Raw genomic sequence first — 16020 nt, forward strand, 5'->3', positions numbered from 1 at the left:
AGTAGTTTAAGAGCTACAAGCATTTTCCCAAACTGAGGTAGTGATATAGGTCGGGTATCATTAAATTAAAATGTTAAATTTTGCTAGTTTCACTACATTTTTAAATTATTCTTATTACAAAAAAGTTTTCGTACCATTATAGTAGCTTTTCTCTGATGGAGAATAAGATATACGTAAAAACACACCGTTGCACACCTCACTTAATTCTTAGCAGACCATGCCGATATTGCGCTCGAGGCATTACGCCGCTTTGTAGGGGGCCATTCAGTGGGAGGAGACTCACCGTCCGGCAACTATTCAATTTGAAGCGTTGAAAAAGCGGACGACTGTAAGTCATCTAAAATAGCTCAGTTCTCCATCCATTCGAACTGAAATTGTAATTTACAAATTTTCCGTAGTTCCTTTCCTATTACCTGTGGTTACTCAGAGATGGATAATGGTTGGATGATGGTAATGAGGTCAAAGTAAAACATTTTTACATTCTCTAAGGAGCCTCTATGTGTTAGACCTGTGTCCCCACGCAAGTCTTCCGAAGAACCAGGTTCTTTCAAATCCGAGAATTATAAAAGAGAAACATAATAATAATAAAAATCAATGAGACAAAAATTAAACCATGATTAACATGTATCAGAAGAGGAATAATAAAGATTGCATGTTGAGTGGCAGACCTTAACGTCGTGTTTTGTTTCAATACCAGAACAAAAAAATGAAAATAAAAATATGAATAAATATTTAATTTTTAGGAGTGGCGATCGAACCCACAACCAGTCGCGCTTACACTCACACACTTGTGCCCCTGCGCCACGACTGGCCTCTTCCTTTCTCTCTCTTTTCTTTCTTTAAATCTTTCATGTACAAAATTGATTTCTCAAAATAAATTTACATATATAATATATTGAGTATTGTAAAAGTAAGATAAATATCTAATAACAAAATTCATACCAGTAAAACCTTACGTAATAAAGAAACCATTTCATTATTTTATTCACGTCGTTAAATATGATGTAACAGTACCTATGCAATAAAAATAAAGACACTTACAATTTTAAATTAGCGAGAGTTTTCGAGTGTGGACTAAAATAAATATTCTTTAGTTAAATTTGTACTATAAAGTTTCATTGAGTGGCTCTCGCTAGAGCAATGCGTTTAAGCTGGGATTCAGACCGTAGTGCGTGCGTTAACTACAAAATGTGACAATGCTTTTATATACTCGTAGCTAGTACGATTAAAAAGTAGGAAAATACTATTCATAATGACGGCTCTATCGTTATAAATTATTAACGGTTTATTGTCATTTCTATCTGTTTATTGTACTTTTACATAGGATTTATGTAACAATTACCTTGTAATATATTTCTAATACATGTTTCTCGATTTATGTAATATACAAATAGAGTCTAATAAATTATCACTTCATTTTTAACTTACTCATTTAAATAAAAAAACAACCATCTTAATATGATTTTCAGTATTCAATAAATTCGTCTAAAATATAAATATATAATATATGCATATGATAACTTTTTTCTTAAAATCGGTTAAAATATATAATAAACCCCTGGAAAAGATTAAAATGACATGATTTCACATATAGCAAGGTAGACAAAGAAATCTGGGAAGCAAGTGTCAACACTTCGTTCCCATTAAAACACTTTCGTTCCCCACTTTCCGCTGAATTCTGGAAGCATTGTGTGTTGAGTGGTGGAATTCAACGCCACGCTTTGGATCGTTACCATAGCGATTTTATATTTCATATCCTCGAGTGGACAACGAACTCACAACCAGTCGCGTTTATAGTCGCAACAGTGTGCAGCAGCGCCAGGCCTTTTAGCTCATACAGTGTATTTGAAAGTAGTCATTATTTTTTTGTCACACACTGGTTTTTTTGCATGAAATTATGTTATTTATTACAAATTATGAAAATAATTCGTCCGTCACTTTAATACTGAGAAGTAGCTTCTGACTTTTCGAACAATAGAAAATTAAATTAACTGAAATGTCAACATTAATTTACCGTAGCTGTAACGGGCATCTTGGGCAATGATAGAGCATTTCACACTTTTGCTTTTTTTTTAAAAGTAATTAAGTTTTATTTTGTAAAATCAACATTTGATTCTAAAATAATTATTGTTCTTAAATTCTAAAAACAATTTAATTATAATAATCAAATACATTTTTTATTTGCATACATAGAAATTATTCCGCAATTTCTTCTATAGACTTAAGAATTTATTAAGTAACAAAAAACTCTAAATCTCTGATTGTAATCTATATATTGGAATATAAATTTCTATCATACATCATTTTATATAAGACATATAGATTTTTCTTTGGTATTGTATTTTAGCAAAAAAAAGTATTAGAACCAAAGTGAGAGAGGGATAGATTATACATTTTAATAACCTAATATAGCTTCTTTCATTTAACCTTATGATTGGAAAGCTCTTGTGCGGGAGGTATTTCAAATGATCGATTAGTCACAATTAAGCATTTAAATATAATTTCACGTGGCACGCTGTCAATGGAACTCGACATTCGTTATGGCTGACTTACGAAATAGTGACGCAAAAAAGCAACTGTTATTGTTACAAGAAAAATACAGTTCCGGTTATTAGGAAGCAGTAAACAAAATTAAATTTCTGTTTCACACACCTGTAAGCAATTAAAATTCATATTATTATTATCCACAGAAAATCGGTTATACATATTAAATAAATATTTTAAGTATATACAAAAGTATCGACATGACAAAAGCGACATTGTAATTAAAATACCTACATATTACAAGGAAATTAACAATACAGATATCGTTATAAATAAATATATTCAAAATAATGGCATCATAATATTATACTAATTTACCTAATTAAAAGAATACACTATTATGTATAACTTAAGTTTATCATCCAATTATTACTGTCTTTTGGAGCTATCCGTTTCGTTCCATTCATACCAAGGCCAAAAGGAGGACTGGCCGACGTTCGCAAGTAATAAAGGCCTCTTGTCGAGGTTGAAGAACCATATCCCATAACGGCATAATTTTTATTTTTGCATGCATTAGCTTCATAGTGTTGCCAACTCTGGCAACGAATACCCACGAAAGATTTAGGAACTCTTATACTTTCTGCGTAAACTTCGGCTGCTCGCAGATGACTACAGGAGGGCATTATGCAGCCTGGTTGCTGGGGACCTCCTCCGTTAATATAAAAATCCGCATGCCCCAAAGGCTCGATCACACCTTGTACAAGCATATTAGAATGCATCACATCTACATATTTAGCGTCCATTTTGTCCAATCTCTGATCATGAAAAGCATATGAAAAACAAGGCCCCGCAGGATCTAAACCAGTTATGCGTCCTATAGGGTGTGACTTGTATCTGTGAAAATATTTTCCTGCCCATCCTGCAATATGCGCACCTAAACTTATACCGAGAAGGTGGAAGTCGTCAGCACTAGCACCAAAGTTTTCTAAATTGCCTAACAAATTTGCTAATCTTTTCCCGATAAGACGAGCATTATATACAGAAAGAATATATCTTTGATTCATCATTTCCTCAGCATCCACGAGAAGTACATTATACATATTTTTCTCTTTATAACCATTTGCTATATCCAAAGACACAGAAGACTGCGAACGATCTCTGTATCCATGAATAATTATTTTAGTTTGTTTTGTTATGTCAAATATTCCAGGCTCAGTAAGCGAGTGATAGGCTTTATCGATAGGAAAGCTTTGATTTCCTTTGTCGTCTAGATGAATTATTTTCATAGTCTTCAGTATAGAATTTTGGGTACTCATGGAGTTAAACTGAAAATCCATAATGGCACGACCTGTAAGCGCAAAAATCCTGTTACTTACTTCATTATCTACTTTTAAATGTGAAGGTTAAAGTTATCCACTTACATGCACTGGACATTTTGGCATACAAATTCTCAATAAAACTCAAATTCTGTTGGTCACTTTGGGCGTTAACTACGAACACAAACAAATGTAAAATCGCGATTATCATCGGTACTTTTATAGAGTAGAGGTTCATGGCAAAACCTCCGCGATAACACGGTCACTGTGTCACTGCCTGTACTAAGAGAAAGGTCCAGTCAGTGTCTCGCCGACTGCAGCAATGGCTCAAGTTTTGGTGGGGCTTGTTTGAAATTAATATCCAATGCACTACATTCGCTCTTAGAAGGCCGCTTCAATTGCTATAAACAAAACAAGTGGCTCGAGTTGTGTTAAGGTTATACAGCATTTTACATTTAACTTTTTACTTTTGTAAACAAAAAATCGAAAATTATGAAGATTTGTAGTATGATGTAGTAGAAAACATTTTTTTTTTGCTTTCTATATAGTGTCTGGCAAATGTTGATTTTGTGTCATGGATAAACTTAATAGAACTATCGATTCTGAAAATTGCTTCACCAATAAGAAGATACCTAATTAGGGTAAAGGATATCATTTAATTTGAGAAATTATATTGTTAGCCATTATATTAACAGTTGATAGTTTAACAAAATATAAAAGAAACTGTCTTAAATATGATTTTTTGCGTGCGCCTTAATATATATTTGTATTTATTATATAAACAATTGAATGAATCTTTATTAAAATCTATTATTGAATAAAATAATTATACATAAAAGCCACCGAATTGGAGCCAAGCTTTGCCTCGTTCCCAGAGCGAGGAATAGAAAATATTTAATATTTAATTTCTTCAAGTGGGAATCGAATGTACAATCTGTCGTGTTTACAGTCGCTTGTGCCCCTGCGACTAATTTAATTAAATAAACTAAAAATAAATATTTAAATAAACTAAAAATAAATATTTAATTGCGTAAAACAATAATTTTGTGAACTATAACTCGTTTTACACACAACAGGTAGATACTCGATTCAGATTTGAATCATATCATACAAACACAAGCACCATCAACATAACATACAAACGCTAAGTGCAATATACCCGCGAATAAAATAGAGCAAAAATCTAACTTCAAACACGTTTAAAACGTATCTACATACATATGTATATGTGTAGGACTTTGACTAAGAGTGAACTGTAGGGCGCCTAATTATTATGTTACAGCGAAAGGTACTTATATTTTACACTGATCCAAATATACCATTTAAAATAGTTGCATAATATAAGGAATTAATTTAATATCCCGATTTTTTCGAACGCTAGTATACAAAATAATAGAATGATAATATTTCATTCGCATAGCTCATAATAAAAGCAGGCAGATAAAACTGCCAATGGGAACCTAGTGTTAAAACACTTCGTTCCCCACTTTCCGCCCAATATTTGAGAAATTACGCGTCCTTTGTCTATCATAACACGAAAATGAAAATATAGTCATTTCTTCGAATGGGGTCAAACTCACAAGCATCGCGTTTACAATCACACGCTGTCTACAATCTCTCTCCGTCATTAACGGCCTAGAATCTAGATTATAACAAAAAGGTAGGTACTCAATAGGCCCGTAGGGATTTTCGTCTTACTTTTATTAGTGAATACTAATCTCTTAGATGAAAAGGAATTTGTTTGTTTTCCATTCAATTTAATAACTTACTTGAGTCAAATTAATCCGATATTTAATTTTTTTATCAGCAAGAATTTAATTTATCAGCTTAAGCAAGTCGAGCCTAATAATTAATCTTTTAGATTTATGTTCTTCATTTATTATCTAATAATTTACATTTACTATGTGCAATTTGAAATGTTTAAAACGATACATTGACAAATTGTAAGTTACTTTTAAACAGCTAAGATAGGTAGAGTCTATTTACATTAATAATTGATCTGATATATTTGATCAGATTAATCGAGTATATTTAGCTTTATACATGTTCAGAAGCCCTATGTGTCGAATACTTTGCAGTACTAAGGGGTTACGGGTTCGCTGAGGTGGTGTCTCAGGCAGGTAAGTTGACGTATTTATTATATCAAGCTGCTACCAACGAATTCTTAATTGCCTCGCATATTGAATTTACCTACGCTTAGGCCTAGGCGTAACTTTAATATGACTAATTAAGTACATACATATTATATAGGAAATATATTTTATAAGTAAAGCTCAAATAAAGCGACTCCATGATTCAGGTTAGTCTGATGTGTCACATCAGCATTCAATATACTTACGAATCATGTAACCACTGAAGACAACAAACGCGACAAAAGTGCTTCGCGTGATAGCGATTTATGAAATTGACGAAAACGAGAGAATACGCGTGATTATAAACAAAATTTCAGGATTCAACAACACGTGTTGTTATCATTTATCAAAATCCGATAAATTATGAAAGCACAATAAATACTTAAGTGGTTAATCAAACATCTTAATTGCATACGTAGAGAATTCGGCGTTATATTATTCGGTGTGGGGTAAGTGGCGTGACGACGGGACACCCGTGCCCGTGGGCGGGCTGCGCCGTGCGCGCCGCCGCCTCGCGCCAGTAGCTGCTCGCCGCCGCGCCGGACGCACGTGTCGCCTCCCGAGCCGCTCTCCCGTGCCGCTCTCCTGCACCGCAGCCGCCGCCGGCACAACAAACCTCTGTACAGACTGTAGTGTCTCACGTAACTGCTGCTCAACTGGGAATCCGTCGCGCCTACTCACGCCTTACTCCCGTCTACAGTAAGTTCCGTTTTTTATATTATTTTTAATTTGATTTAAATGGATATAGATGCTGTGCTTATCTGTAATTGTTTTTTTTTTGCTTTTTTTTTGCTGTTATGTTTGTCACTGTCCATTTTACTGTTTTTTATGTGCATTTCATTTATTATTTTATGTTTTTTTTTCGTAATTAAATACATGATTTTTATGTTAAAAGTGTTTTATTTTATATATTTTTTTATGTTGATAAGTATAGTTTTTATTTAAAAAAATACATATTGATTACAATCATCGACTATAATATTTTTAAAAATAAATTTACATAAATATAAGGGTGACAATATAATATGGATTATTTGTAATTCAAAATCTCGAATTATAAATATATACAGATATTTTGAATAAACTTTATGTTATCCTTAGTATTTCGTCGTGTCTCTCCTGAAGCGACTTAACTTTCTGACGTCGGACGTGACGTCACAGTAAGAATGTGGGGCCCGTGTTTCACGACGAAAGCATCGCTATTATTTTTAGTATAAGTAAACATTTATTAAATTTTAGACTAATTTATTTATATTCATTTAAAAAAGTGTTCTTTATATAGCGTTGATATATAAATAATTATAAAGACGCCGCCATATTAGTGAAATGAGTTCAAAAAAATTTTGACAGCAATTTTGGGCTATTTTTATAAAAGATATTTTAACTTTTTATAAATTAAATATTATTTTCTTTGAACTTTCTTTTAATACATCAATAATGACTTACATCTGTAGTGGCTGGCTTGCTTAGAAACTGAATTATTTTTTTAAATATGTACTTCTGTAGGAAAAAAGTATAAACCTTTTGATCCTGTAAAATAACCCATTTACTCTTGTACCTAATTGTTTGAAAATTTGTTGATCTTTTATTTGAAGAATATTTCCTTCCGCCTTAGAAGAACGCCGTCGAAATTTTAAACAAGTTAGGAAATTCCATCGCTACCTTTTACATGAACTCAATTTTAATAAAGACTGCAATATTACCGCCTTATGAGACTTGGAGAAAAGTAATAAAAAATAAAGTAAGATATTACTTAAAAGCCGTTTCTTAAAAAATATTAAATTGTGAAAAAAAATATCAGCTATTTTTGGTCAACATGAAGTAATCTACCAAAAGGATGTAAAGTTGAAATTTGAAGACAGATAGTTTTAGTAATATTCATATCAAGCTATTGGTATAAAATGTCAGAACATACATAATACTGTTTACACCAGAGAATTTTTTAAAATATTTTTAAAGTTATTCCACATTTGGACTTGCACGGTTTCTAAAGAGGCGAGGGTTAAAATTTTTATACGTTTTCTTAATAAGTATTCTTAATAAAAATTATAAACATTTTCTATATTGAAATTAAAACCCACAATTATCGTGAAAATGCCCTAATTGCTCTACAATAAAGTTTTATTATATTATTTTCGCAAATATTAAATATTATATATTTTGTTTGTCTAGTGTTTATATTTTTCTTTACCATACGTGGAAATCATACATATATGGATGTAAAATATTGTTTGTATATCTCTAACAAAAATTAAAAACTTTTCAAAATTGTATGTCTGTAGAAATATTTTTCTTTGGATGAACGAGAAAGTTGATCGTTGGCAGCAAGCAGTTGGCAAGCGATTCAAATGAAACCCAAACAATTTTATGTCATGAAGCTTAAGATAAATAATATAGTTAAAACTTTAAACAGGTTAGTTTTCACTTTTTAGCGACTTTAGCTTTTAGAAGCGTAGGCCGAACGATCATCTATGGTTATTACAATTCTATGTTTATTTTTATTGTTAGTAGAAAACGCTGTTTTATTGCAATATATATGAAAGGAACGACCTTTAACGATTAACATCTAAGTGTTAAAGGACAAAAATAATGACAATGCACTATTTATTTAAAAAACTATGTAAATTAAAAAAAAGTCCTATTCATAAATTGACCTTTGTACACTAAATAATTGTAATATTATGTTATTTGTATATATCAGTTTACAAAAATTATTTCTGCAATTAATTTCCTTGAAAATATGTGTGCAATTTAAATAACCTCCTAAAGGATTCTAAATGAATATTTAAGTGTATCTATGTAAGTAGGGGAAAGTTGTACGAGATGATCCCCAAATTCTAAGAGAGAATGCTAGTAGTTTACACTATATTGAAATGATTATGGATTTAAAATCGCTTAATTATATTAAATTTATACCACCTGTTGGCGAGTCGACCGAATCGAGTTTATAAATTTAACGTTTTAATATTTTACAATTCCTAAAACTCTACTAAAGGAACACCGGGATATTCACCTCAGTGTTTGTACGATATGACCTGGGGATCTTTCTACCTACATATATTTTAAAAATCAATTAAACCGATCCCGGCCACCACAAATTGATATGTGTTCCATATCAATTTCATAATTGCGGTTTTTCCGTTGAAAAAATGATTACACTTACTAAAGGATTTCTTTATATATAATGCGTAAAACAGTTTTTTCATAACACAATATAAATATTAAACATATATTCTAGAAAGTTCAATGGTGGCTCTGATTTCGCATTTGAGGTTTCTCTCTTTAAAAATTAAGCCAAGATGAAAAATATATCAAAATTATAATTATTTTTTTCAATACAACCACCCGTGAGATATTAATAAAATTGCATAAAATTCTCGTTTTATAAAAGTAACCTTAATTTAAAATAAAGCTTTGCTGCGTTGCAAAACGTGTATGTTTTTTATATGAAAAATATTAATAAAAAATATTATTTCATATGAAACATTTTTAATGTAAATGTAAAATCTGTTATAAATAAATAGAATGATGATATGATATGATATGTTCATATGTGAGCTGACTCTTTTCGCCTTGAAATACACATTACCACATAAATTAAACACAATATCAACTACTATCAACTGAAACTTAGAATTTACTTTCCAAATTCATTCCATCACATTTTTTTTCTAAAATCATAACAATAATAATAAAAATTGCCAGCAAGAAATTTTTAATATATCTCTTTTAAATATTATTTCTTCTAAATAATATAACCATTAAAAATAATATAACTATAGCTACGTTTTATTATTATTGAATATCAAGCGCGTTTCTTTTATTTTCCAGCTCACTGGTATGAAAGATATCCAAACGTCAAACATAAATATTATCAAATTAAATTATGATAGAAAATAAAGCTAATACGATGAGTATATTTGTATATTTCCCATATTGAAAATGTCAACAACAGGTTAAACAAATAATATGTATTTAATTTATTTATCGTTTCCGCCGCCCTGTTTCAAAATGTATGAATATAAAACCTTAGCATAAAACGAAAGTGTCTTAATGGGAAAGGAATGTCTTAATTCTAGGTTCCCAGGTTCCATTGCCTACCTGCCTACCTTGCTATATGCGGAATATATCTGGAAGCTAAAAAATAACAACCTTTAAACTTCAAATACAATTGTAGCCTTAGTGGCAATAAGTGTTTTTTACAGCTTTACGCTGTATCCCGCTTAAAGCTGGGCAGGCAGAGGGAACCAAAACGGTAAAAGAAACTAGGTAACGATAATTTCGAAACTATTTTCAACAATACTGTATTATTACTTATCACATTAAATATGTTAGATACGTTCTGTTTTATACAGATAAAAAGTTGACTTTTACGTGGTATGACGGCGTGCGACGCGAGTAACTAATGTCTATATAGAAAATGCCTAACACTTTGAACATCTTTCACTAAGGTGGCATTTCATTATTTCTTATAGTTTAGCTGGACTGTTATGGTTGTTCATCAGATGTTTCTGTTCTCTTCTCATAAATCTCGAACTCGAAATTAATATCAAATATTTCTTCAGGTCCACGGTCCCTTAAGCACAGTAAAAACCAAGCTTCTACGTCAACGCAACCAAATGATATGTATACATCGGTTTTGCTGTATTTTATATGAATTTCACCGCGCTATCGAGTAAGTTCCCATGGAATGGTTATTAAATTTGGCACGAATTGAAAAATAATCAAAAAGTAAATATCTATAGGTATTTTATAGAAATAAATCATTCACAATCAGTGCAAACTTATGTTTGTACTTCATTTAAAGAATGCATACGCCCGTGAATTTAAGTTCGTCTACTTCTTTAAGTTGACAAACTCAATTGGTACGGAACCCTCGGTAGGCAAGTCCAGTTGAAGTTGTTTAAAATTTTAAAAATTTTTGGCATATATTTATAATCTATATATAACAGATGTTTACTTTCACAATCTGGACATACACTAAGAAGGGATTTTGAAAAATTTTAACCCTAAAGGGGTGAAATAGGGGTTGTAAGTTTGTATGAAAAAAAAAATCTGCACCAATTTTTATAAAATTTGAAATTTAGATTTTTAAAAGTATTTAATTGAACACTTGATTCATCGTTTTCTAGAATTCTCCCCCAAGGATGCAAATAAGGGGTTGAAAGTTAGTATGGAGAAATCTTTAAACCGCCACTGATTTTTATAAAATGTGAAATTGAGACTCTTAAAAATATTTCATTGAACACGTGTTTCATGGTTTATTAGAATTCACCCCTAAGCAGTAAGCAGGTGAAGCTGTGTGCGTCCGCTTGTATATGTACAAGGTAGTATTGTATATGTATATATGCATCTTTGCATTATGTTTTTAAAAAACATAAACACTTATAAAATTATGAAGATCTTTCATAAATAGATAATAATATTTTCATAAAAATATATAACTAAAATTGTATTTGTATGTAAAAAACTCTTTTGGTTGGACTAATTTTATAAAACATAAATTCATTAGCTTCTCGTGTTATACAGGGCTCAAAAGACCCAAAATTAACTTAATGAATATTAATTACAGATAAAGCAGTTATTCTTGCTCTATCTTTTTGTATATTCCTTGGAAAAGTCGGCATCAAAGCTTATTTTATAATATTAATAATAATATTTAAGATTCTAGGTCAGATTAAAGAAATAATTTTGTTTTACGAAAACACTTTCTAAATTTAAATAGCTTGCATGTGAATAACATATATCCTCTCTCGTCACACGATGTCAAAAAAGGTTCGTTAGTGATTCATTCACTACGATACAATGGACTGGAATGTGAGAAAGACGAAGCTTTAGAATTTAAATGCAAATCATAATGAATTCCTTTTTCATTCATGTAGCTTTATATATTGAAAATAGTTGTATTAAAGAAACTGAAGAAAATAGAAATGATTACATGTAATGTAATTCATATTATAAATATATATTTAAAATTACGTTCTATTTATTTCATTAAATACCTCGTTAAATAGTTGTTATTGATCATATTAAATAAAAAATCAGAATAAGTCACATACAAAGTCAAAAATGACAACAGAAGTACGTAATAGTATATGTATATATTTTTATAATTTATATATGTTTTTATATAGAAAACTACTACGACTTAAGCTAAATTTTAATATTTTGAAATATGAATATTTGTCATAAACTTCTAAACTTTAGCTAGAGATTTTCAGAGATGAATAAAAAAACAATCTCTTACATACCTATTTAAAAAAAAGTAATCTTCAAATAGATACAGCCAAGAGTCTCTTTTATAGATGCTTTTTACAGTTACATTTAAAAATTGCATCGTTACTTTTAACATATTTTTTTTACCTAATTTAATATAAAATTCCTTAAATGTAAAGAGCTTAATCAAAAGTAACAACTTTCTATTCGCAGTTTTAATAAGGTGATCCGAGACTCATTTCGCCCGTCTGATAATAAGTCTATTCAGACAGGAATAATAAGATTTGTTTTGAATAACAGTTTTGGTATCTTAGATTTCAGAAGCCCATTTTTATTTAAACCATTAAAATGTTATCGTGATTCTTTGGGAATTCAAATAAATATAATAATAAATATTCATTTGTGACATTTTTTTCTCGCGTTATTAAGTGGAAACAATATCTAATACTTTACTGTTCATACATTGTAATAAAAGGTAATGTATGATGGAAGTGAGTTTTCATGTTCAACGGATAAAGAGGAAAGATCATATTGCCGTAGAAAGCCTTTCCTATTTTAGATTTATTTTCTTGATACAAAAAACTTGTAAAATATACTCATTTATGTAAAAGTTATTTTAAAAATTATAATTATTTTGTTACCTGTGATATTTCCATAATCATTCAGCACGAATATAAGGCATAAGTAAACGCACGTGTCACTGCCCACACTGACCTGTACGTAAATGTCAGTAGCAACCTTACCTTAGCATACAATTTTCCCGTGTTTCAGGAATATATAATGAGATTCAGATCAAATCTAGTTTTATCAAAATGGTTATAGTAAAATAAACCGCGATGTATGACTCTATAGTGATGTAATATTCATACGTATAACAACTGCAAATCCATCTTCCATTATTCAGTTGAATCACTTCGGATTCGGAATTGTTTGTTTGTAATTTTAAATTTTATTTACTTTAAGTAAATGTCATATTGTTTACAAAGTATTTCCAATTGAATTCTTTCTTTTATTTATGTATTTTTAGGTTCTCGATGTATCTCGCACATATCAGAATAGGCAGAGGGAACATGGAAAGCTAGTGTTAAAACACTCCCCATTAAGAATTTTTTTAAAAAGGTAGTAGATTATATCACCAAATACGTTTCATTTCTTAGTAAATTATATTAAAAGATGGAATGATATTTCGCTGAATAAAATTGTACTTATGGCTAAATAATTTTACGTTCCTTTTATTCTTAATGCAATATTTGATACCGTTAAAATAAATTAGATGTAAAAGTGAAATGGAATGAAATTATTACACTGAAAGGCTTTTCGTTTATTGCGGAAGAAAATAAATGCGACCATAAAATGTATTCTTATATAATAAAACTTATTTGTTACAATGAATTCAATAGAAGTTATATATATTCCTGAAATCAAGGAAAATCTATATTTTTCATACTTTATTAGGAATTTTCATATAGGTACTTGAATAACGTTGTGATACTTCGAATAACGTTGAAGTTCAATCAATAATTTATTTTTATTCTTTATTTTTCCTGCGTAATGCAGGATAACGAGAAGTGATAAATTAATATCGTGAATGGTTAAAATTTATTAAATATTATCTGTGTAACCCACCTTAATTTTCGCTGGATGATCGCTTATAAAAAAAATAGAGTGGAGAAATCAAAATATGTGGTGGTGGTAGAGTTTACGGATTAGAACATTTTTACAATTGAGAAATATTTGAAGTAACAACTGACTGTATTTATGCTGAAAACTCTAAAGAAGCTTCCAAACAGTGTACAACGTGGGCATTATACGCCTTCAGTGATGGACTGGTGGGATGTTAGCTATGAAGGAGTGACTGAGCCATATTTTTATGAAAAAGGTGTCAAAACATCGGCACAAATGTATCGAGATACCATTTTTGACAAGGTGGTTAAGCCCCTTAACAACACCCATGATCAATGACCAAAGTAAATAATGGAGATTTTGAATAAGCTTTACATATTTTAAAAGGTTTTATATTAACATACTAAACTAACACGCTGTAATATAAACTGTTGTTTTTATTTATTTTTAATAATTTTTATGGCAAGTCTAAGTATATATTTTCATTTCCTAATTTTATTACTATGAACAAAGTTTGTGTATTACTTACCACGTACCATAATAAATTCTGTAATTAAAATAGCAACGAAAATCTTATTATATTTGACAGAGCCGCTTTGAAAGTTGATAACTAAGATATCCTTGGCTTGAAATTAATCCATCCTTTGTAATTTTATACTTAAGATGTAATTCGTTAAGTATTTGCAATATGTTTCGTAGCGCGTACTTTGTTGTTAGAGCGGCATCAGAAATACATCATCAGTGAAAAATTATCACGGCTCATGAGATACAGCCTGGTCACAGACAGACAGACAGACGGACAGCGGAACAGCGTAGTCTTATCAATAGGATCCCGTTTTACGTATGGAACCCTAAAAATAAATATATTGAAAATAGAATATAAATAAAAATACTTAGAATATAAATAGTAAGTAAATATTTCCTTTTCATATAAATACTACGAATTTTTCAGTTGAAGGCCATTACATATTTGGCATGAGTAGCGTTAAGGCTATTGTGTGAAGGTCGACATTTAATGATAATAATGCCTTAATTTATTACAAAGCGCACACTGCGCTAACTTGGGAAGTATTGTACTAAATCCAATGACTTTGAGTTCGATATTCTGTCGGTACCTCTACATTTATGCAGAATAAATAAGAATTTTTGAAAAAAAAAATAACCAAAACCATCGATCAACCTCAATAAATTACTTAACTTATTTTTATGGGTCACGAGATAAAGTCAACCCAAAACCTAAAAGCACTGTGGTCTCTAACGCAGTTTGGAAGCGTTAAGCCGAGAATTTACAGTTCCACTTGATTTGTGGTTTTTCAACTACGCAAACAAGAGTGTAGCGGCGCGGCGGTGTGGCTGGTGGCGTTGTCGGGCGTCAAAGGGCGCAGGTGGCAAGGGGGCTCTCGGGGGCTCTCCATCAAACGGATTCAGATGCTTTGTTAGTTGTCTCGTTATTGTTCCTGTATTCGTAACCAAAATCACTATTCAAATGAAACGTCAAAGTCTATATTGGGAATTTAAATTGATGTCCAGCTAAATTTGGTTTAAGTGCTGTTATTGTTACATTCTGTATATTCTACATAATATTTACAAATACGCAAAATACATATATATTAACGATTTAAAGATTGAGTCGAATTAAAAATAGTAAAGAAATAATAAAAATACTACCTACCATTTTATTTTTAAAACAGTAAGGCCTGTCGTAAAATTAGCATTATCCAAAGAAATGCCGCCAATTAGGTTAGCGGCGCGCTGTCTGTGTCGGGTGTCGACACGTCGACTGTGGCCACTTCTACTATTTACATATCTGGTTCAACCCATGCTTAGCTGTGAGGCACGTTTTAATTAATCAATGTAGACTTGACATGACAAATTAAATACTATCATTTTTACACAGTTACTTAGAATTGTTAATATTTATTTAAATAAACATCATATAGCAATATTTTATTACGGTTCTATTTTTCCAAAAGACATTTTCTTAAAGTATTAAGAAATTCCTATATTATTAAGAAGTTAATGTTAGGAAAAATAAGGAAATTTTCCAAACACATTACAGTAATAAAAATGAAAGGAAAAAGTGGTAAAGGTTGGGTTTATAATATTCCAGGCTCAAAGTTTTGCATGTAAGATGGTACGGAGCCAAGTGGGTTGCAGGCACAATAGGAGAGCTGGCATTGCTCATCATATCATTAACATTTCGAACGTCGCGACATATTGTATTTCATTCTTAATGGTATTGTGAGATA

The 16020-nt window shown here is 30.7% G+C and overlaps 2 protein-coding genes across 2 annotated transcripts in view; one reads left to right on the top strand and one right to left on the bottom strand.

Annotated features, from left to right (window-relative positions):
* Positions 1-2805: 2805 nt before the first annotated feature.
* On the bottom strand, positions 2806-4107 carry LOC146529273 (lipase member I-like). The gene is made up of 2 exons (XM_085201862.1): positions 3906-4107; positions 2806-3832 (listed from the first exon to the last, which is right to left on the bottom strand). Exons 1-2 carry the CDS (start codon positions 4036-4038, stop codon positions 2883-2885), a joined length of 1083 nt encoding a protein of 360 aa, XP_085057988.1. The 5' UTR covers positions 4039-4107; the 3' UTR covers positions 2806-2882.
* Positions 4108-6457: 2350 nt separating this feature from the next.
* jeb (low-density lipoprotein receptor domain-containing jelly belly protein) overlaps positions 6458-16020 on the top strand; it is a 51290-nt gene continuing 41727 nt past the window's right edge. The window contains exon 1 of the mRNA XM_085202075.1: positions 6458-6631. The gene's annotated coding sequence lies outside the window, so the exon portion shown is untranslated. The remainder of the gene's footprint in view (positions 6632-16020) is intronic.

This window comes from Heliconius melpomene, chromosome 18, assembly GCF_056956725.1.
Source record: "Heliconius melpomene rosina isolate 202511_hmr_F chromosome 18, ASM5695672v1, whole genome shotgun sequence".
NCBI lineage: Eukaryota > Metazoa > Arthropoda > Insecta > Lepidoptera > Nymphalidae > Heliconius > Heliconius melpomene.